We start from the raw sequence: 23,792 nt of genomic DNA on the forward strand, positions 1-23,792 counted from the left end.
TTACTTTTCCTGAAGCCTGTTGCTATTTCATATATTTTTGTAACTCTAAAGTTTCTGGGATCATGGTTTCATTTATGGATTCAGCAATTTCAGAATCATCTGAATTGTTTTTAGCAGTGATGATAAATGATTATTCTAAGAAACTCCCGACAGCAAGGTTTCTGGTTGAATCATCGAGCAGAGATATAAAGGGTGAACATTAGGGATGGGCCGATAGTCGATTCTATCGACTATCGCCGATAGATGGATTCCATCGTCGATCGTCTCAAGTTGCCGATAAAAAGGTGATAATTTTTTTAAGAATAAAAAAATAAAAAATTAAAAAAACTGAAAAACGGCGCTGTGGTGGCTTTTTTTTACAACTTAAAAAGCCCCGCAAATTGTAATTGAAGTTAACTGGCACAGGTGGAAACACACTATGTAGCTGACCTGCCGTATTTGAGGAGAGGGGAGGGGCTCGAAACCTACCGCTCTGCTCGCACGGCGAAATGACATCACACCCCGCTGCAAATGTCACTTTGAAAAACTTTGAAAAGAAGAATTAAATAGAAAAATATCTGCTTGAGCAGGGGAAAATGTTTCACAATTCATTCTCATTTGTAAGGGAAACACTGATATGTGTAACTATACTCAAAGCCTGTATTTTCTTTCACCATATTAGCCTACCCTGCAGCGCAATGGCAAAGGCTGCGCGCGCAGCTTACGGGGCAATGTATATATTTTTGAAATGATTTAGGAGTTTATGATATCAGGCTATATGATCAAACTAATGAAATATTAGAAGAGACAATTTCATATAATTATGTCGGCGCTTTTAAAGAACAATTATAACAGAGTATTGAACATAACACAAGTATAACAGATGGCGAAGTCTTCACAAAACTCTTTTAAAATGAAAAAAAAATGCTGGCAGAGCAAATAAAATAGAAATGGGCACAAAATTGGCTAGGCCTATTGCAGACTGCAGAACGCAGTTGAAAGAAAACGAAATTTGGATTCAAAGGAACGAAATAATCCAATGTTTAAAAGCTTTAGCTGACAAACAATAATAGTCCAATTGTATTGTGCAGTGCAAGTAGGCCTAAAAGCATAATAATAAATACAATTTAAAATTAAGTCTGAGTGTCCATTTCGCAAATTAAAAAATGAAAATAAATTATTTCAGAGCAAATAAAATAAAAATGGCCACAACATTTGCTAGGACTATTGCAGACTGTAGAACCAATCGAAAGAAAACCTAATTTGGATTCAGAGGAACGAAATAATCCAAATGTATGCCTAAAAGCCTAATAATAAATACACATTTTAAAGTGTGTGCATAGCCTACAGGTTTCTGGACAAGAACACCAGCATATTCACCTTTTCTGGCTTCAACAAGCTCCTCAGTGGCGTGACAACGTTGCCTGCAGTGCTAAATACACGCTCAGAAGGTGAACTAGTAGCGCATATACAAAGATATTTACTCGCAATCTTGGCCATTAACGGAAAGCGGTTCTCGTTTGCCTTCCACCATGCGAGTGGGTCACTGTCCCCATCCAGTGCATCTTCTTGCAGGTATGCTGTTACTTCTGCGTTTGCCCGTTGCTCCTCAGTGAGTGTCACAGGTTGCTTCGCCTTTCCCAAAAGGCTACCCAGGGAAGGTTTTATTTTCTTAGGTGGTGGTGGTGGTGGAATAGGTGCCACTGGCTGCTCCGTCTCAACATCCTCCACTCTGACCCTTACCTGTCCGGTGGTCTGCCTCCTGCAGAATGACACCATCTCTGCCTCCAATCGAACTCTCGTGCTGTCGAGGGAAACGGCATCGATATGGTCGCCCTTGTAGCGGGGGTCGAGGAGAGCAGATAAGCACATTAATTTTAATGACGCTTCATTGTCGTATTTGTTATCTAGTTCCAGCAGCACCCCGCTTTTAATGACGGACGTCATCCGGACGTCATCGTCGTCTTCCTTCAAGACGTTGTCTTTCAATAATTGTAGCGTGGGCAGCAAGGAAGAGACTGTCACATGGTTTTCGCCAGACAGTATGTCCGTAAAGTCGGAAAGAGGTTTTAAAGCTTTGTTCACTGCCTCCAGCACAGCTTCATCTTGCCACGTCAGGTTTGGCAGGGGACGGCGGCTTCTGTCGTTTGCGAAAACCCTCTTGATTGCTGCGGCCTGTTCCAGTATCCTCTCTGCCATCTTCTGCTTCGAACCCCAACGTGTTGCACAGTCCTGTTTTTAAAATAAGACTGATTAGCCCAATAGCCTGCATAATAATATTTGCCTATTCATAATAACACCACTAGCCTACTAATAAAATCTAATAATCCTACCGTAATCACAGCATGGTTGGGGAGTTGTAGCTCATCCTGGGCTTTGCTCAGCTCCCGTTTCCGTTGCCAACTGTGAGGAAAGGCGCCGTTGATTGCCCGGCAGACCCCAAACGCACGACTAGTGCGATCCTTTTCTCTGTCAAGTGCGTTATTTATGGCCACATTCAAATTATGTCCAAAGCAGTTCAACTGGCAACCAGGGCCATTTGAGCTCCCGGACGGCCGCAATAATGTTTGCACCATTGTCGGTTGTGATGCAGGATATCTTTTCTTCCTCTATGCCCCACTCTTGAGCGCTGACTTTTGAGGGCGTCTGCCAGCACATCTTTCGTTTGATTTTCTGGGACGAAGGATGTGGCCAAACACTTCGCCTCCAGTTGCCAGTCTTTGCTTATATAATGGGCTGTGAGAGACATGTATGGCGTCATGTTCACGGATGACCACATGTCTGAGGTCAGGGCAATGAAGGAGGCCGATTTTAATTCGGTGACAACCGATGCTCTGGTTTCATTGTATACATTGGGGATGGCAGTTTGGGAAAAGTATTTGCGCGTAGGCAACTCATACTGGTTGTCCAGCGTTGCCAGCATTTCTTTGAAGGTGGTCTTCTCCACCGTCTTGAAGGACACCATTTCTTTACACAAATACCGGGTCACAGCTGTGGTACACTGCTTCCATCGAAGGCTGTCTCGCTTGTATTTGGTTCCCCTTGAGAAGGCGCCCAGGATGGAGAGCTGCTGCGAGGTTGTAGCAACAGCGGAGGCCGCGGCACGTGGCGCTAAAGAAGCATGATCTGCCGGGTGATGCACTCTCAAATGGCCGTGTAAATTTGTTGTTTGGGAATCCTTCACCGGAATCATCCTTCTACAAAGCCGACATATCGGCTGGTTGACGTCTTTAGGTTCACCTTTCTCATTTGGCTTGAATCCAAAAAACTTCCATATGGGCGAAATTGCTGTCGTCTTACTAACTAAGATAGCCTCCATTTTGTGTAACATGTCATGTGCTGTGCCGCTGGAACCGCCGTATCAAAACTTAAATCAGCGGAGGCTCACGCTGGTCCAAGGGGAAGACCATCCGTATCGTTTTTAAGAAAAAAATGGAATATAACCGCAATTTTATAATGTGATAAATTATTACAAATATTTATTATTATACAATTATTAAAAAAAAGTTGCGTGCGCACCCCCCCCCCCCCCCCCTGATAGCATCGACTATTGGCGATCGCTAGGGGGCACTATCGGACGATGGAAGCTTGTAGGCGATTGCCCAACCCTAGTGAACATGGTGGAGGGAAGGTTAAGGCTGTCCACTGATAGAGAGGTTCATTAGGGGGGACAGAGGTTAAGGGGGGACAGAGGTTAAGGGGGGACAGAGGTTAAGGGGGGAGCTGTCCACTGATGGAGAGGTTCATTAGGGGGGACAAAGATTTGATGGTTGTACATGGGGGAGGGAAACATTAACAAAGGTTAAGGGTGACTGTACACTGGACAGATTAGAGAGGTTCATAGTAAGTGCCTTTCAACCAAAGGCACTTGACTGAATCATACTCTGTCATCTAAACACAGTCTGACAACCACCATACTCTAATTATTATGCAGATCTTCATTAGACTATTCCCCTTCATCTAGCCACAGGTCTCTAACATTATGGGCTAGATCAAATCCCGTTTTCTCCTTGGATAGCAGGATATTTACAACATTGAGGGGCCACTCACACTAGGGCCGCGGCCCCGTGCCCGAGCTCATTTGCATACTAAAGTCTGTGTGCCGTGGCCAAAGTACAGATGCTAATTAGGGTTGCCGCGGTATACGGTATTACAAGTGTTACCGGTGTTGAGGCCAACACCGATTACTCGGTGTTGCACACCGGCAACACCATTTTTTTTTTTTCTTTTTTTTCAGTAATAAAAAACAAATTCAGCAAAAAAATGAATAATATAATTAGAATTAAGAAAATTAAAATGTGTAGAATAGCCCACAGTTCTGCTCTGTGCAGGAGAGAATTGGCTCGCCGAGAATTGACGCGCTTCCTTACAAGACCGGTAACCATAGCAACGCCGGTAAACAAACCCCCCGAAGCCCAATCCCTACGTGAGCTCCCCGCGCTACGGCCATCCGGAGGCGCACAGAGCTTTTGGCCGTGATATTATGATATATAAAATTATATTATACTATTATATATAGAATGTTATACAACGGGTGGCTTGAATCCAGCGATCTGATTGGTTCCTAACTGTTGTATAATGAGCGTATACATAACTGCTATGACGCCCAATCATTTTGTGAAAGTTTGCATAACACTGCGCGCCTGGAAGTAGAAACAGTTACAAAGTAAAAAATATGTTGAATGATGGAGAGGGTGTAAATGTTGTTACTCCGGGAGTGAGCAAGGCGATGGAGAGACTAACGAAAGCTTAGTGAACTGCTCCATAGGATAAATTGCCGGCGAACCACTCTAGCCGAGCCTTCTCTCGGAGGGATGCTAAAGTGTGTTGCATGGCGACCGTCGTGCATTTTGAAGGCAGCCAGGAGGGACTACTTTTTTGTATTCTTTAATAAAACAGCTACTTTGACTTTCTTGTTTTTTTTTTAAATGTAGTGTGTCTATGAATTTCGTTTTGCCATAATAGTAACCGTTGTATAAAAGCAATAGATCACTGCAGTCAGTGGTAACTTAAAAAAAATGTGCTCATTATACCACTGTGAAGGGGGTCGCCGGCCCTCCACTGCGCGTCGGGCGGAACAACGCCTAACCCTAACCCGAACAACAGTGGTATAATGAGCACATACCACAGCCTGTCGTGTTCTATTGCTTAATTATAAGACGCAGAGAATTGGCGCGCTGTCACCGAGTGTGAGTGGAGAGTTGACGGAGAAGATGTAGTTTCAAAGTTAACACCGTTACCGGTAATACCGGTGTTGACACGAGCGTATTACTCGGTGTGAAAATGTCCACACCGCAGCAACCCTAATGCTAATGAGATGACACACGCACACGCGCGGATACGCAACGTGAGCTGGATGACGTAGTCCTTGCGCGACCCTTCTTTCTTTATAGGTCCATGCCCTTCTTCCCCACAACAATCATTTCAAACAATGGCGGCAAGCGGTTCACGAGTGGGTTTAAGTTGGTGCGATAGTGAAGTCGAGTGTTTACTTGAAATTTGGGCCGACGACAGCATTCACGTTGTTGATCTCCGTTGTTGTTATGGCGGCGAGGACGCTTCGTGATGACGTATTTATCGTATTACGACATGATGACGTATGTATGAAGGAGCAGTCGTGCCCAGGCCACGGCCTTTGGGAGCAGTGTGACCACGGACCAGCGGGGGGAGTGGGGAGGGGGGGAATCGTGCTGAATCTTCCTGCAGCACGGAACAGGCAAACGGCCCTGGTGTGAGTGGCCCCTAAAGCTGTCAATGCTGTAACTGGTTACAAATGCTGCAAAAGGTTTTGAGTTTGAAGTGAAGCCTGATGTGTTCCCAGCTGTTGCTGGAGCATCTGGAGTGCCTGAGTTTGAAGTGAAGCCTGATGTGTTCCCAGCTGTTGCTGGAGCATCTGGAGTGCCTGAGTTTGAAGTGAAGCCTGATGTGTTCCCAGCTGTTGCTGGAGCATCTGGAGTGCCTGGTGTCCCGTCACGAGCGCAGTCTAAGGATGACGGTGGTGAAGAGACAGGCCCAGTCTCCGGCCGGTGTCTCCAGCGAGGTGGAGGTCCTCAAAGCCCTCAAGTCCCTGTTCGAACACCACAAAGCCCTCGATGAAAAGGTAAGGCCCTACAGTGAGGAGGGTCATACACGTGAACACACTCAACAGGTGCACACACTCAACCAGTGTTGTTGCTCTGAGAAGCGGTTCTGAGTAGGGCCCGACCGATTTATCGGCCTGCCGATTTAATCGGCCGATTATAGCCTTTTTGAAAATAATCGGCATCGGCCAAAAAGACGCCGATTACAACCAATCATTTTTTTTATTTTATTTTTATTTTTTTTATGTTATTGCGCTTAGTATCATGCAGATTGCGCTCCTACTCGCCTTGCTAACTAACAACTTAAGCTGGAGTAAGAAAGAGGAGATTGAATTTTACCGTACAACATGAAAGCACGCTCGCTCAGGCAGCTGTGCGCTCACCTCACCAATGTACACAAGACGCGTTGTTTGAGCATGTTGTGCCTGTTTTTCTTTAGGTCCCAGGCCATGTTAATTTGTTATACTGTAGACTCTAACGGTGTGACCATACTGCTCAGCACGCACGTGTTAGTCACTGCTCACGAGCGCAGCACATTGGGAGTTAGTTATTTATTTTACATTTTACATTACACTCATTTTTGACTGTGAATGTGTTCTAAAACACTCAAAGGTTCTGCATTCAATTCACATATTCGTCAAAAGTGTTTAAAGTATATTTAAGGTATCAAAAACTATGTTTTATATGCTTCCTTTTTTTTTTTTTTTTTTTTTTTAATCGGCCGATTAATTCGTAATCGTAATTTTTCTTGAAAATAATCGGCATCGGCACTCAAAAATCAATATCGGTCGGGCCCTTGTTCTGAGTCCTTGTTTTGTGATGCAGGTGCGGGAGCGACTACGCGTAGCCTTGGAAAGATGTAGCGCCTTAGAAGAACAGCTCACTATGTCCCACAAAGAGGTAAGTGCTACACACACTCCCACGCACGCACACGCATGCACATGATGTTGGGAGAGTACTGACCCATATTCCGTCTCGGCTTCCTGCTTGAGGCCTTCTTTATTCCTCGTCTCTAAGCACACAGCGCAGTCCGACCCACTGCCCTGGTCTCTGGTCTCATAGTGCAGTCAGACCCACTGTCCTGGTCTCTGGTCTCTGGTCTCATAGTGCAGTCAGACCCACTGTCCTGGTCTCTGGTCTCATAGTGCAGTCAGACCCACTGCCCTGGTCTCTGGTCTCATAGTGCAGTCAGACCCACTGTGCTGGTCTCTGGTCTCATAGTGCAGTCCGACCCACTGTCCTGGTCTCTGGTCTCATAGTGCAGTCAGACCCACTGTCCTGGTCTCTGGTCTCTGGTCTCTGGTCTCATAGTGCAGTCAGACCCACTGTCCTGGTCTCTGGTCTCATAGTGCAGTCAGACCCACTGTCCTGGTCTCTGGTCTCATAGTGCAGTCAGACCCACTGTCCTGGTCTATGGTTTCATAGTGCAGTCAGACCCACTGTCCTGGTCTCTGGTCTCTGGTCTCATAGTGCAGTCAGACCCACTGCCCTGGTCTCTGGTCTCATAGTGCAGTCAGACCCACTGTCCTGGTCTCTGGTCTCTGGTCTCATAGTGCAGTCAGACCCACTGTCCTGGTCTCTGGTCTCTGGTCTCATAGTGCAGTCAGACCCACTGTCCTGGTCTCTGGTCTCATAGTGCAGTCAGACCCACTGTCCTGGTCTCTGGTCTCTGGTCTCATAGTGCAGTCAGACCCACTGTTCTGGTCTCTGGTCTCTGGTCTCATAGTGCAGTCAGACCCACTGTCCTGGTCTCTGGTCTCTGGTCTCATAGTGCAGTCAGACCCACTGTCCTGGTCTCTGGTCTCATAGTGCAGTCAGACCCACTGTCCTGGTCTCTGGTCTCATAGTGCAGTCAGACCCACTGTCCTGGTCTCTGGTCTCATAGTGCAGTCAGATCCACTGTCCTGGTCTCTGGTCTCATAGTGCAGTCAGACCCACTGTTCTGGTCTCTGGTCTCTGGTCTCATAGTGCAGTCAGACCCACTGTCCTGGTCTCTGGTCTCTGGTCTCATAGTGCAGTCAGACCCACTGTCCTGGTCTCTGGTCTCATAGTGCAGTCAGACCCACTGTCCTGGTCTCTGGTCTCTGGTCTCATAGTGCAGTCAGACCCACTGTCCTGGTCTCTGGTCTCTGGTCTCATAGTGCAGTCAGACCCACTGTCCTGGTCTCTGGTCTCATAGTGCAGTCCGACCCACTGTCCTGGTCTCTGGTCTCTGGTCTCATAGTGCAGTCAGACCCACTGTCCTGGTCTCTGGTCTCATAGTGCAGTCAGACCCACTGTCCTGGTCTCTGGTCTCTGGTCTCATAGTGCAGTCAGACCCACTGTCCTGGTCTCTGGTCTCATAGTGCAGTCAGATGCACTGTCCTGGTCTCTGGTCTCATAGTGCAGTCAGACCCACTGTCCTGGTCTCTGGTCTCATAGTGCAGTCAGACCCACTGTCCTGGTCTCTGGTCTCATAGTGCAGTCCGACCCACTGTCCTGGTCTCTGGTCTCTGGTCTCATAGTGCAGTCAGACCCACTGTCCTGGTCTCTGGTCTCTGGTCTCATAGTGCAGTCAGACCCACTGTCCTGGTCTCTGGTCCCTGAGCAGACAATGAGTGAGCTATTACGCTACGCTACGTTCTGCAGTTGTAGAGTCCTGCTGTTATTTTCTTGTGTGGCATCTTCACCTTCAAAGTATACCAATCATAGTTGTGGTGTAGACTAGAGATCATCGTAAGTATCTCAATAGATTCTCGATGGGTGACGCTGCACTTACACTTGAGCTATGCATAGTCTTATCTTTAAAGCAGTTATTTTGTAGTAGGCATTTTTACACTCCTCCGCTGGCTTCACATGCCCTGCAATTTCGCTGTCTTGCCTTTGTAACACCGAGGGGGTATAATCCCTCTTCGTCACAGAGCCGGCTTTCTAGGCTCAATGGAGAATGCAGGGCTACGCTTGGAGAGTAGACCTCTTTAGGATAATCTGCATACCCCAAGTGTTTTTATTTTTTTCATGATTCAAGACACTCGCATGCAAGAATGAGTATACGTCTGAGTGTAGGCTACAAACGCCATTAACTATTTTCAAGTGCAAAAACGCCAACTTATTCTTTATTTTTCTGACCACTTATTTTTTATCCTGACAAAAGCCTCGTAAGGAACGTTCCTCTGGTACTCTCGGAAATCGCACCATCTTTCCCGTCTTTGTTAAATGCGACTGCATCACCTTCTCTTCCATGATGGTCAGCAGTGCATTTTACCGTCTCTCCAGTTAGAACTAATCATGTTGATATCGCTGCGTTGTCTCTGTTGGAGAGACAGTGCAGCAACACCTAGCCAAGTCCCGTCCCTGGAACTGCGGAGCCAGCTAATCGCATTTACATGAAAATGAAACCGGCAATATGTGTAGGGTCCGAGAGGTTAAATTGGGGTGCCAATTCAGGCCGTTAAATTACCTCGGTCAGTGTAAACCTGCGGACCATGCCGGGAAAAAGGCGTGCAAAAGACGGGCATATTTAGCAGTGTAAAAAGGTTTAGTTGGACTGCGCCTTACCTTTTCATTTCTATTTTCTCTCAATCATTTTAGGTGGCATACCTCAGGGAACAGAGCATCCAAAAGAGAGGGCTTTTAGACGGAACCCACGAGCTCAACCACAACTCTGAAAATGTAGCGAGCACTAACGGCAAGGTGAGGCTCACCTTATCCTCTCTGGGTCTCTGCACTGAGGGTTAGGGTCAGCCCCAACCCTTACCCTAACACTTAGGTTAGGGTCAGCCCTAACCTAAGTGTTAGGGTAAGGGTTAGGGTCAGCCCCAACCCTTACCCTAACACTTAGGTTAGGGTCAGCCCTAACCTAAGCATATGGACCGTCCCGTAACCCTTTGCCCAACGCCCTACCCTGTAAGCCTTGTTAATTAGGTCTGCATTGACCACCCCTTGTCCAGCGCTCTTCGGACGGCTCCCTGGGTCTCGAGGACGACTGCGGTTCAGGCGCCGGGCGGGTGTTGGAGCTGCAGGAGGTGGTGGAGCGACAGACCTCTGACCTGGGCCAGATGAAGGAGCGCATGGCGGCCATGTCCTCACGCATCAGCGAGCTGGAGGAGGACCTGGACACGGCCCGCAAGGACCTCATCAAGTCTGAGGACATGAACACACGGCTGCAGAGAGACCTGAGAGAGGTAATGGAGAGACTACAGTATATATATATATATATATATATATATATATATATATATATATATATATATATATATATATATATATATATTAGGGATGGGCGTGAGGAATCGATTACTCGAGTACTCCTCGTTACAAATGAACTCGGTTGGTGGACAGGCAAACTCGAGTTTGCATATACACACACAGACAAAGTTTTCTGAAGCAAATGTATCAATTTTCTGTCGGCGCCACTAACGCATGACGTGGGCACAAAGAAAATTAAATGCATCCATTTCCATGGCGCGTTCCGTGCCGTGTGCAGGCACGCCAGAATTAAAAAAGTTAAGAGATGGCGGTTAAAGCAAACCGCAACGAAGAATTGAAATACTTTAAAGAAATAGGAGATCATAAGGTGAAATGTAAAATATGCCAAGCGAAATCGAGCTACCAGAAAGTACTATGCGGCAACATATGCTCCTGAAACACAACGGTGAGTTCGGGAAAGCAGAACCGCAGCAACGGTGAAAGTGTGTCGGCTATTTTCACCGCCGCAAGACGCAGCTGTAATCCCGGGCGTGTAGAGAAGATCACAACGCTGAGTATTTCCATAGTCCATTTGCTGCCGTTTTATTTGCAGCTTTAAGCATTTATTTGCAATGGTTAGGCTACTTGTTTCGTTTTTTTTAAACTGTTACAGGCCTTGGTTCGACGTGATTTAAATTGTGAGACGCATATTTATTTTTGTAAGGAAAATGTGTTTTGAACGTTTGCAAAAATAAATAATGAATACTCTGATAACTCTGACTGTTTTGATGGAGAATAAGCATTACATGTTTGGTTGGTAATATTGCCGTTCATCATCAGGCCTATTCCTGCTGCAGATGCGTTGCATTCTAAAAATAGATTTGATTTAACGAGTACTCGATTGATCCTCGAGGAATTCCTTCGATCACTCAAATTTGGAATTTACTACTCGTGCCCATCCCTAATATATATATGTATCAGTGGCGGCTGGTGAGGGAGGAAGGACCGCGCGCTTGGTTGCCATTGGCCTGCTTGCACTGTTGGTGTATGGTGGCATAAGAATGTGAGACTCAAGTTGTTTCAGGGTGTTTTGGTGAACTACAAAATAGTAGGGAGGGATAGTTATGTGAATACATTTGATACAAAGCCTGGAAGCCACCAGTGGCATCACTGTAATTTGAAAGCTGGTGGGCAGCATGTCTTTGAAATGGACTACAAGGGCAGAAGGAAAGGATGCAAAGCCCATTAGTCAAATCAGACCTACTCTTGATTTGTAAAAGTAAATAAAAAAATCTGGGCCTATTTTTTCCCTCATTGACTGAAGTTATTGGTTGTAATTTAGCTATGTTTATTTTCAGGTACAATTGTTATAAGAAAAGACTGACCAAAAGTGATCCCATTTAAAATGCATCATGCTCTGAATCATTCACCCTTTCCACAATATCAAACAGTACGGTCAGAGTAGCAAACTAGTAAAAGAACGAGAACATTATTCTAGATTCAACCTGATCTATAGGCATGGTGCCTAGCAAGGAAAGTCGCATAGCAGCACCAACGTGAACTTGACACTAGTCGTGGCGTTTGGTTGCCCTATCAAGATTTTTCACATCAGGGAAACCATAAACAGCCCAAGTTGGAGACTGGCCATTATTCATTAGCAAACAGGGCCAGCAATACAGTCGATTGCTAGTAATGCTACCAGTAAGCCATGAGTACCTAGCAAACCATGTAGCACCCACAACACTGACGTTGCCGTTGCCATTACTTTAGGTGATCTCGATTTTGCGAAGTGGTCTACCTTTTTCTTTGGTCGCTAACATAGCACTGTAACTCAATGAATGGAATGCTTTGTGTAATTAAACATAAACAATGTCCTCTGTTTCCAATGTTTCCATTGTACACTTTATTTGCAAATGTTAGAATCTCGTTATCCTTCAGATGATTTCACCTGCTTTGCCTCACTTAGACTGAGCGGCAATGTGCAGGAAGAGCGGGTTTGTTTGTTATCGACAGCGTTGCCAGATTGGGTAAATTTCCCGACCAATGATAATTTTCCAAGCCTAAAGCGGTTAAAAGTAGCCCAATTGGGTGGGAAATCTGCCCGATCTGGCAACACTGCTCACCAGCCAGGGATCCTGCTGATTGGTTCATAGCGCAGCGCGACTAGATATTTGCGCGAATCAGACGCCTGTAAGGTCACACCCACTCAGAGGAGGACTTTCCTCCTCTCTCCCATTGAAACCCATGTTATTCACCGGCCGCCAGTACTTTCTGGGAAATGAATGGGAGTCAACGGAGACTGAGGTCAAAAGCAATAGGGGGGGCTAATGTCCCTTTACCCAGGGAAACGAACATTATATATTCAAGGGCATTAAAGTAGTCATATTTGAGGGCATTAATTCATTACAGTAGTCTGGGCAATCTACATTTTTTATTCTAAACAATGTTAAGGAGGATCTTCCTCCCTCTCCTCAATGGAGAAGCCTCCACTGATTTAGAACCAGGCTTTGTACATGTTGTATATATAACCTTGATCTGACACGGGCTTAACACATGTTGAACATATAACCTTTATCTGACATGGGCCTCATATATGTTGTATATAACCCATTCCCCACAATTCTTTTCATTCACAGAATTAATACAAAATGTATGATATTTGGATTTCTCTATTCTGAATAGAGTAAGGTCCAAGGAAATAAGTGTTAAGAGTACAAACTGGTTGAAGTGGATCAGAAGTGTATCATTTGGCAGCCAGTTTGACCAAGTTTGGACAATCATCCCTCTCTAACTAACTGGTGACCGGTAAACTACTTTGTCCCCAAGCCGGTGGAAACTGAAGGTAGAGATGAGACATCCGGAGCCAAGCCGAACTTTGTGATTGTTTGTATCTGCAGTCGATGGCCCAGAAGGAGGACATGGAAGAGAGGATCACCACGCTGGAGAAGCGTTACCTCGCCGCCCAGAGAGAGGCCACGTCTGTTCACGACCTCAATGACAAACTGGAGAATGAGGTGGCCAACAAGGACTCCCTCTTCAGACAGGTAGTGCATCCCGCCCACACACATCTGTTCTACTGTATCTGAGCTCTGTGTACCGCACATGGGTCATCATGTTTATTCCTGTTACTTGGCCTCCTGAGCATCTTCCCCCCCCCTTCCATTATGAATCCCTGCTGTGTCCCCCCAGGGAGCTGCGGAGCAGTGAATGGGAAGCCACAGGGCGGTTGAACATTCTCTTTACATTTGTTCAGTGAGATGGAAATGTCTTGTGTGGTGTTCTTTCTTTTCTTTTTAATCAGTGTTAATGCTTCCTCTTCCTCCCCCCTTTTCTACAATTCCAACCCCCACTCCCCCATTTGTTCTCTCTCTGACATTTTTTTTTATTTTGAACGGCCAACCACCAGCAGCAACAAACCAATGCTATTATTTATCTTGTATAACTGAGGTTATGACCAAGTTGAACCCTAACTGAGGTTATGACCGAGTTAAACCCTAACCCTAACTGAGGTTATGACCAAGTTAAACCCTAACTGAGGTCATGACCAGGTTAAACCCTAACCCTAACTGAGGTTATGACCGAGTTGAACCCTAACCCTAACCCTAACTGAGGTTATGACCAAGTTGAACCCTAACCCTAACTGAGGTTATGACCAAGTTGAACCCTAACCCTAACTGAGGTTATGACCAAGTTGAACCCTAACCCTAACCCTAACCAAGGTTATGACCAAGTTGAACCCTAACCCTAACTGAGCTTATGACCAAGTTGAACCCTAACCCTAACTGAGGTTATGACCAAGTTGAACCCTAACCCTAACTGAGGTTATGACCAAGTTGAACCCTAACCCTACTGAGGTTATGACCAAGTTGAACCCTAACCCTAACTGAGGTTATGACCAAGTTGAACCCTAACCCTACTGAGGTTATGACCAAGTTGAACCCTAACCCTAACTGAGGTTATGACCGAGTTGAACCCTAACCCTACTGAGGTTATGACCGAGTTGAACCCTAACCCTTACTGAGGTTATGACCAAGTTAAACCCTAACCCTAACTGAGGTTATGACCATGTTGCAGGGCGTATTCTATCCAATGTGTGGGTCTATAAAATATTTATTCCAGTTGGTAAAGTGTAGCGCCGTCAGCAGACGTCTTTCTTGGCATCGCTCCGTGTGACGGCTGTCCTCATCAACGCAGGACAGTCACTTCCATCGTCAGGCCAACCATTCCTGAAGTGTCTGAATAGGAGCGCTCTGTTCTGTTGGAACAGATGGAGGAGAGGAACCGACACGTCCAGGAGAAGCTGGAGCTGGCTGAGCAGAAGCTGCAGCAGACCATCCGCAAGGCGGAGACGCTGCCCGAGGTGGAGGCGGAGCTGGCCCAGAGAGTGGCCGCCCTCACCAAGGTACCGGGACCCTAACCCTAACCCTATAGGACCACAGAGCATCACCTCCTAACCCTATAGGACTGCAGAAAGCATCATCATCTTTTAACGGCCTGGAAGTGACCTCCTTTAAGATGCTGGTTCAACCAGGTACGGAGGGTGAAGGAAGCAGGAACGCATCTATCTGCACTGCGGCTAGTAATTTAGGGGCCCACAAACCGCCCAGACTCAAACCAAAGGCCAACAGCCTTTAACCAACCATTCCATTGCCTCTCGTCAGAACCGTTCGACAGAAAAGTTGCATTGACGCACGCTGCGAAGACTACTTCCAACTACACGGTAGCGTTTATGTTCTGCGCTTGTGCGAGATGACGAAAATGAGGGAAGGGAGTGCAGGCTATAGTTAATCAGATTAGAATAACAGCGCGGCCCACGCAGCCATGGCCTCCAGAAATATGTAGAAATATCCCAAAAATGCGATGCAACGACTAAGTGTAGTTTGTAACTCTGCGCCGTCTCTGTCCAATGATTTGTTTACCATCCTCACGACACACCACGCTGATTCGCTAGCACCTAGTCACAACTAGTACACAACCAATCAGAGTCCACCCCCGCCAACCCCAACCCTCTCAGACTGCATGGGGATTGGACCAGACACCGTCCGCACGGTGTCCCGAACAGAGTATCCCAATGGTTGGGCCAATGTGTTCTACACTTCAGGATAGCGATGCAGACAACCGTAGGGGTCATCCTGAGTGAGGGGTCCGAGAAAGGGTTAAGATCAATGACACAAAAAATACAAATTCTATGGAGGATTTCACCAACCCAAAGCGCTCAGGTTCAGGTGATGAAAGCGACACAGTATAAGAGAAGACTCTTTTCATCACTTCTTCCCGTCCAGGCTAGGTCAGCCGCATATCTGACCCTACCCTTACTAGCCCTAAGTAAATGTTATTTAGTCCCCCCAAATCATTTAAAAGTTGGTTTGCTACATTGTCTTTTGTGTGTGCATTTCTAGTTCACCATTGTTTGATGTTGAAGTCTTTTCTATGTTGCTTTGCTGCTCTGTGCTGTTAACGGCATTATCCTACACGTCTCTTAGCCAGTGGCAACTCGGTTAGTTAAAAAACTAAAACATGGAAAGACGTTGAAGTAACCCTAACCCCGCCTGGTGCAGAGGAGCTGCTGAAGGAAACGGGTCGCTTGGGGAATCCTCCCCATCCTTTTGAGGATATTAGCTCACTCCTTCAGCTACCCTCTGCGTTGGACCTCGAGTCACCTGTCAAAATAATATGATGTTGAGCCGTTTGGCATGATCTGTGACTTTGATCCCTTCAGGCAGAGGAGCGCCATGGCAACGTGGAGGAGAGGCTGAGGCAGATGGAGGCCCAGTTGGAGGAGAAGCATCAGGAACTCATCAGGGTGGGAAAACCATAAAGCCCTGTACAGACCAGCTGATCTAAACCATAAAGCCCTGTACAGACCAGCTGATCTAAACCATAAAGCCCTGTACAGACCAGCTGATCTAAACCATAAAGCCCTGTACAGACCAGCTGATCTAAACCATAAAGCCCTGTACAGACCAGCTGATCTAGTTCTAAACCATAAAGCCCTGTACAGACCAGCTGATCTAGTTCTAAACCATAAAGCTGTACAGACCAGCTGATCTAGTTATTATATCAGCTGAGTTCTCTTGGTCCCTTTCTACTTAAACACAGCCCAGCCAGATGCTTTTATTTCCATGTTTTCCATCTTTGTAGGCACGGCAACGAGAGAAGATGAACGAAGAGCACAACAAGCGTTTGTCTGAGACGGTGGATAAGCTCCTGTCGGAATCCAACGAGAGGCTGCAGCTCCACCTCAAGGAGAGGATGTCTGCCCTGGAGGACAAGGTGCGGGAGAATGGAGCTCACTGTGCTCTCCCTAAATAATAATGTGCTCATCATGTTAGTCCCATACGTCAGCCTGAACGGCTCAGCTAAGCTCTTTCCATGTCTGACAGAACTCCTTGATAAGGGAGCTGGACCACACCAAGAAGCTGATCGAGGAGTCGCACCATGAAAAGGTAATCACTGTTCTCATCGCTAACACTGTTGTGCAGAGACCATTGCAGACGTTCTTAGGCCGCGGTGGTCCTCAGAGACCAGTGCAGACGTTCTTAGACCGCGGTGGTCCTCAGAGACCAGTGCAGACGTTCTTAGACCGCGGTGGTCCTCAGAGACCAGTGCAGACGTTCTTAGACCGCGGTGGTCCTCAGAGGCCAGTGCAGACTTTCTTAGACGGCGGTGGTCCTCAGAGGCCAGTGCAGACTTTCTTATTGAGGTGGTCCTCAGAGGCCAGTGTTGGAGGACAGGCCGTGTGTCTGTCTTAAAGCCGGTCCTTGGTGACTCCCCCCCCCGCAGGAGCAGCTCCTGATTGAGATGGAGACGATGAGGGCAGAGAGCGAGCAGGGCAGGAGCAGGAGTAACTCGTTGTTACATGGGTAAGGAGCCCGGCCGACCGTTGGCCGACCGTTGGCCGACCGTTGGCCGACCGTTGGCCGACCGTTGGCCGACCGTTGGCCGACCGTTGGCCGACCGTTGGCCGACCGTTGGCCGACCGTTACTGTATCTCACACGTGTCTTTCTTTTGTGAATCTCTCAGACGATCCCTCCTCTCAAGCACCCCAGACTTTAGGTACCCAGTGTCCGCCTCCTCCATGATTGACAGTAACTCTGACCACTACGGTGGCGCCCTGGTGCTAAGAAGACCCCAGAAGGGGCGGGTGGCGGCACTCCGAGATGAGCCTTCTAAGGTAAGATCTCAATGAACTCTAAAAAGACAGATGGGTGACAACGGAACATCCAGTGGCAGGATTGTTACACACCTGATGAGTTCTGTTAGAGAGACCGGACCTGATGAGTTCTGTTAGAGAGACCAGACCTGATGAGTTCTGTTAGAGAGAGACCAGACCTGATGAGTTCTGTTAGAGAGACCGGACCTGATGAGTTCTGTTAGAGAGACCAGACCTGATGAGTTCTGTTAGAGAGAGACCAGACCTGATGAGTTCTGTTAGCGAGACCGGACCTGATGAGTTCTGTTAGAGAGACCAGACCTGATGAGTTCTGTTAGAGAGAGACCAGACCTGATGAGTTCTGTTAGAGAGACCGGACCTGATGAGTTCTGTTAGAGAGACCGGACCTGATGAGTTCTGTTAGAAGCCGGACCTGATGAGTTCTGTTAGAGAGAGACCAGACCTGATGAGTTCTGTTAGAGAGACCGGACCTGATGAGTTCTGTTAGAGAGACCGGACCTGATGAGTTCTGTTAGAGAGACCGGACCTGATGAGTTCTGTTAGAGAGACCGGACCTGATAAGTTCTGTTAGAGAGACCGGACCTGATGAGTTCTGTTAGAGAGACCAGACCTGATGAGTTCTGTTGGAGAGAGACCAGACCTGATGAGTTCTGTTAGAGAGAGACCAGACCTGATGAGTTCTGTTAGAGAGAGACCAGACCTGATGAGTTCTGTTAGAGAGAGACCAGACCTGATGAGTTCTGTTAGAGAGAGACCAGACCTGATGAATTCTGTTAGAGAGACCAGACCTGATGAGTTCTGTTAGAGAGACCAGACCTGATGAGTTATGTTAGAGAGACCAGGCCTGATGACTTATGTTAGAGAGACCATTTAGGGACCAAAGAGTTGATAGTCCTCCCGGTCTACGTATTCTAATCCTAATCCATCACCTTTCTAATCCTTGTTATGTAGCTGTTTTGCTTGTGTTGAAAGGTCAATCCATCAATGTTCATAAAAACCATGCTTGGCCTCTCCTTGATTTGGAGTGAACAGAAAGTAGCAAAACAATTTTTTTTGGGGTACATAATATATATACAAGACATTATTCTGAATATGAAACTTGAATGAGGGTTAGGGGCAACTGATTTGATGTGCATTGTTACCAACGGCTCCATTCTTTTGCCTTGGCGCTCATGTTTGGGTTCTGTCTGCTGATTGTCTCTGTCTCTTTATCTCTCTCTATTTGCCTCTACTCTGGACATCAGCGACATGTAAGTCAGTGTAATGACTGAGACTGTTCCTTAGTTGCTTATTCTAAAGCATTTCAGTGTAGAAAAAGTCTATCCATGCATAGCCGTTCATTTGCTCTGGTCTTCTTGTGTGAGCTGTTTCAACATTCTCCACCTTCTCTCTTTCTATCCCTTCTTCAACCTCTTTGTCCTTTCTCTGCCTCTCTGCCTCTCGGCCTCTCTGCCTCTCGGCCTCTCTGCCTCTCGGCCTCTCGGCCTCTCTGCCTCTTTGCCTCTTATCTGGTTACTGCATCGCATATCTTCTCCCGGCTCCCCTCCTCCTCTCTCCCCTCGGTCCGACTCCTTTCCTCCCCTCCTCCCTTCCTCCCCTCCTCCTCTCTCCCCTCGGTCCGGCTCCACTCTCCTCCTCCCTTCCTCCCCTCCTCCTCTCCCCCCTCGGCCTGGTCCCACTCTCCTCCTCCCTTCCTCCCCTCCTCCTCTCTCCCCTCCTCCTCTCTCCCCTCGGTCCCACTCTCCTCCTCCCTTCCTCCCCTCCTCCTCTCTCCCCTCCTCCTCTCTCCCCTCGGTCCCACTCCCCTCCCCTCCTCCCTCGGCCTGGTCCCACTCTCCTCCTCCCTTCCTCCCCTCCTCCTCTCTCCCCTCGGTCCGGTCCCACTCCCCTCCTCCCTTCCTCCCCTCCTCCTCTCTCCCCTCGGTCCGGCCCCACTCCCCTTCCCCCCTCGGCCTGGTCCCACTCTCCTCCTCCCTTCCTCCCCTCCTCCTCTCTCCCCTCGGCCTGGTCCCACTCCCCTCCTCCCTTCCTCCCCTCCTCCTCTCTCCCCTCGGTCCGGCTCCACTCTCCTCCTCCCTTCCTCCCCTCCTCCTCTCTCCCCTCGGTCCGGCTCCACTCTCCTCCTCCCTTCCTCCCCTCCTCCTCTCCCCCCTCGGCCTGGTCCCACTCCCCTCCTCCCTTCCTCCCCTCCTCCTCTCTCCCCTCGGTCCGGCCCCACTCCCCTCCTCCCTTCCTCCCCTCCTCCTCTCTCCCCTCGGTCCGGCTCCACTCTCCTCCTCCCTTCCTCCCCTCCTCCTCTCTCTCCTCGGTCCGGCTCCACTCTCCTTCCCCCCTCGGCCTGGTCCCACTCTCCTCCTCCCTTCCTCCCCTCCTCCTCTCTCCCCTCCTCCTCTCTCCCCTCGGTCCCACTCCCCTCCTCCCTTCCTCCCCTCCTCCTCTCTCCCCTCCTCCTCTCTCCCCTCGGTCCCACTCCCCTCCTCCCTTCCTCCCCTCCTCCTCTCTCCCCTCCTCCTCTCTCCCCTCGGCCCCACTCCCCTCCTCCCTTCCTCCCCTCCTCCTCTCTCCCCTCGGTCCGGCCCCACTCCCCTCCTCCCTTCCTCCCCTCCTCCTCTCTCCCCTCGGTCCGGCCCCACTCCCCTTCCCCCCTCGGCCTGGTCCCACTCTCCTCCTCCCTTCCTCCCCTCTCCCCTCGGTCCGGCCCCACTCCCCTTCCCCCCTCGGCCTGGTCCCACTCTCCTCCTCCCTTCCTCCCCTCCTCCTCTCTCCCCTCGGTCCGGCTCCACTCCCCTTCCCCCCTCGGCCTGGTCCCACTCTCCTCCTCCCTTCCTCCCCTCCTTCTCTCGCCCCCTCCCTGCTCCGCCTTCTCGCCCCTCCTCCCCGTGGCCCCAGGTGCAGACTCTGAACGAGCAGGAGTGGGAGCGTGTGCAGCAGGCCAACGTGCTGGCCAACGTGGCCCAGGCCTTCGAGAGCGACATGGAGGCCTCGGACCTAGAGGAGGACCGAGAGACCATGTTCAGCTCTGTGGACCTGCTGTCCCCTGGGGGCCAGGCGGACGCCCAGACCCTGGCCCTGATGCTGCAGGAGCAGCTGGACGCCATCAACAACGAGATCAGGTACGGATCAGGGCCGGGCAGTGCCACCGATTTAGAGCATCGATTCCGATTCACAAGGTCCCGATTCATTTGGATTAGCGATTCGATTGTTGTACGAGGAACTCTCAAACCTGATGCATTATCTAAACCATATGAACCAAATCCAATCCCCTGTAGATTAGTTAGGTGGAGGGGGTATAGATCCTGAAGGGGGGGTCTAGACCCTGTAGAGGGGGTCTCATGTGCTCTGGACACTGTAAAGGGGGTCTTATGTCCTCTTGAGACAAACTTCTTGTTAAAGTGTGTCTAGTCATGTTTTGAGTTCATTGTCTTCATCAACCAATACAAAGCGTCAAATGAATCTGGAACATTGCCGTGCTGCGCCCACTTCCCATTTCTATTATTGAACTACCTGATGGTGGAGACGTGTTGGTATACCTAATGGTGTTGGTGTTGGTATACCTGATGGTGTTGATGTGTGTGTGTGTATTAGGGATGGGTCAGAATATTTGATTATTCGTTCCCGAGGATCATAGTCCATTTGGACCGTTACCATTTTTCCCATTCAAATAAAAAGGAATTAACGGAAGGAACTAATGTTGGACAGGTGTCCAGGGGCATTATCCCGCATATACCATGGTCACTTGCCATAGAAAATAAATGAAGACCATTCATTTATAGGGAGATGATTTGTTTATCAACACGGCGGATGCGCTCGCAAAATGATCGCAAAAAGAAAATTTGTTTGACCGGTTTCCATGGTTATCTCCGTGTGGTTAATTTGCAGTTGCGGTGTTAATTAGCGATGTTGTCAGTTTACTGTTGCATTAATCTGTAATCAGAAAACGTAGTTTTATGCTATAGACCATATAGTATCTGTGGTATAAAGGCTGGGAGGAATTTTGAATTATAAATATGTACACTTTATGTTGAAAGTATACCGTCGCGGTTCCCATTGAAACGAATGGCGCGGTGATTATTCTTCAAAACGAGATTTGGTAAATTGTGAAAAATGAATTTAACTGTAATCAGACAACGCGGTTATATGCTATGGACCCTAGAGTATCTGTGGTATAAAGGCTTTGACGAATTTCTAATAATAAATATGTGCACTTTATGTTAAGTATAGACCGTTGCGATTCAGCCTTTATACCGCAGATACTAGTATAGGGTATAGCATATAACCCCGTTTTCGGATTACAGTCTAATGCATTTTTCACAATTTACCAGCTCTCGTTTTGATGGTTGAACAGACAATTCGACTGGAACTACTTAGCAGGTAGCTGTTTTTTTGTGTTTAAGATACTGTGATTTCTTGCCGATGATCCATGGCTGCCTTTCTGAATGTCGGCACACATCGAATAATCGATTATTCGTTATTATTCGAATCCCTAGTTGGTACCTGATGGTGTAGATGTGTTGGTATACCTGATGGTGTAGATGTGTTGGTATACCTGATGGTGTAGAGGTGTTGGTGTACCTGATGGTGTAGAGGTGTTGGTGTACCTGATGGTGTTGATATACCTGATGGTGTAGATGTGTTTGTATACCTGATGGTGTTGGTGTACCTGATGGTGTAGAGGTGTTGGTGTACCTGATGGTGTAGATGTGTTTGTATACCTGATGGTGTTGGTATACTGATGGTGTAGAGGGGTTGGTATACCTGATGGTGTTGGGGTTGGTATACCTGATGGTGTTGGTATACCTGATGGTGTTACCTGATGGTGTTGGTATACCTGTTGGGGTTGGTATACCTGATGGTGTTGGTGTACCTGATGGGGTTGGTATACCTGATGGTGTTGGGGTTGGTATACCTGATGGTGTTGGTGTACCTGATGGGGTTGGTATACCTGATGGTGTTGGTGTACCTGATGGTGTTGGTGTACCTGATGGTGTTGGTGTACCTGATGGTGTTGGTATTAGGGCCCGACCGATATTGATTTTTGAGTGCCGATGCCGATTATTTTCAGAGAAAAATTACGATTACGATTTAATCGGCCGATTAAAAAAAAAAAAAAAAAAAAAAAAAAAGCATATAAAACTTAGTTTATGATACCTTAAATATACTTTAAACACTTGATGAATATGTGAATTGAATGCAGAACCTTTGAGTGTTTTAGAATGCATTTACAGTAAAAAATGAGTGTAATGTAAAATGTAAAATAAATAACTAACTCCCAATGTGCTGCGCTCGTGAGCAGTGACTAACACGTGCGTGCTGAGCAGTATGGTCTCACCGTTAGAGTCTACAGTATAACAAATTAACATGGCCTGGGACCTAAAGAAAAACAGGCACAACATGCTCAAACAACGCGTCTTGTGTACATTAGTGAGGTGAGCGCGCAGCTGCCTGAGCGAGCGTGCTTTCATGTTGTACGGTAAAATTCAATCTCCTCTTTTTTACTCCAGCTAAAGTTGTTAGTTAGCAAGGCGAGTAGGAGCGCAATCTGCAGGATACTAAGCGCAATAACATAAAAAAAAAAAAAAACAGTTGTAATCTGCGTCTTTTTGGCCGATGCCGATTATTTCAAAAAGGCTATAATCGGCCGATTAAATCGGCAGGCCGATGAATCGGTCGGGCCCTAGTTGGTATACCTGTTGGTGTTGGTATACCTGATGGTGTTGGTGTACCTGATGGTGTAGATGTGTTGGTATACCTGATGGTGTTGGTGTACCTGATGGTGTTGGTGTACCTGATGGTGTTGGTGTACCTGATGGTGTAGAGGTGTTGGTGTACCTGATGGTGTTGGTGTACCTGATGGTGTAGAGGTGTTGGTGTACCTGATGGTGTTGTATACCTGATGGTGTTGTATACCTGATGGTGTTGGTGTACCTGTTGGTGTTGGTGTTGGTATACCTGATGGTGCAGACGCTCCTCGTACCACCACCCTACAGGTCAGTCTCCTCTACACCACCCATTCTCTCCACCCTCAGGATGATCCAGGAGGAGAAGGAGAACACCTCCCAGCGGGCGGAGGAGATCGAGTGCCGGGTGGGGGGCGACGGCCTGGGGGGGCGCTTCCGCTCCATGAGCTCCCTGCCCCCCTCCCACGGTGGGGGGTCCTCGGTCGGGGGGTCCCCGCCCGGCTCCGGACACTCCACCCCCCGCCGGGTCCCCCGCAGCCCCAACCGAGAGATGGACCGCATGGGGGTCATGACCCTGGTAGGAACCCCAACCCTGTATTATAATATCATATCAACTCTATAACCCCAACCCTGTACTATAATATATCATATCAACTCTTTAACCCCAACCCTGTATTATAATATATCATATCAACTCTATAACATAGTATGCA

General features: G+C 47.9%; 1 protein-coding gene across 6 annotated transcripts in view; it reads left to right on the forward strand.

Annotated features, from left to right (window-relative positions):
- The window catches only part of ppfia1 (PTPRF interacting protein alpha 1), a 63,013-nt gene that overhangs the window by 14,291 nt on the left and 24,930 nt on the right, over positions 1-23,792 (forward strand). For all 6 annotated transcript variants that reach the window (XM_056608489.1, XM_056608493.1, XM_056608491.1 and 3 more), the window contains exons 4-16: positions 5,915-6,079; positions 6,885-6,959; positions 9,630-9,731; positions 9,989-10,222; positions 13,124-13,270; positions 14,494-14,628; positions 15,946-16,029; positions 16,368-16,499; positions 16,610-16,672; positions 17,010-17,089; positions 17,251-17,401; positions 20,291-20,514; positions 23,428-23,656. In XM_056608489.1, coding sequence (XP_056464464.1) covers positions 5,915-6,079; positions 6,885-6,959; positions 9,630-9,731; positions 9,989-10,222; positions 13,124-13,270; positions 14,494-14,628; positions 15,946-16,029; positions 16,368-16,499; positions 16,610-16,672; positions 17,010-17,089; positions 17,251-17,401; positions 20,291-20,514; positions 23,428-23,656 — 1,821 coding nt within the window. The remainder of the gene's footprint in view (positions 1-5,914; positions 6,080-6,884; positions 6,960-9,629; positions 9,732-9,988; positions 10,223-13,123; positions 13,271-14,493; positions 14,629-15,945; positions 16,030-16,367; positions 16,500-16,609; positions 16,673-17,009; positions 17,090-17,250; positions 17,402-20,290; positions 20,515-23,427; positions 23,657-23,792) is intronic.

The sequence above is a fragment of the Gadus chalcogrammus genome, chromosome 14 (genome assembly GCF_026213295.1).
Source record: "Gadus chalcogrammus isolate NIFS_2021 chromosome 14, NIFS_Gcha_1.0, whole genome shotgun sequence".
Taxonomy (NCBI): Eukaryota; Metazoa; Chordata; class Actinopteri; order Gadiformes; family Gadidae; genus Gadus; species Gadus chalcogrammus.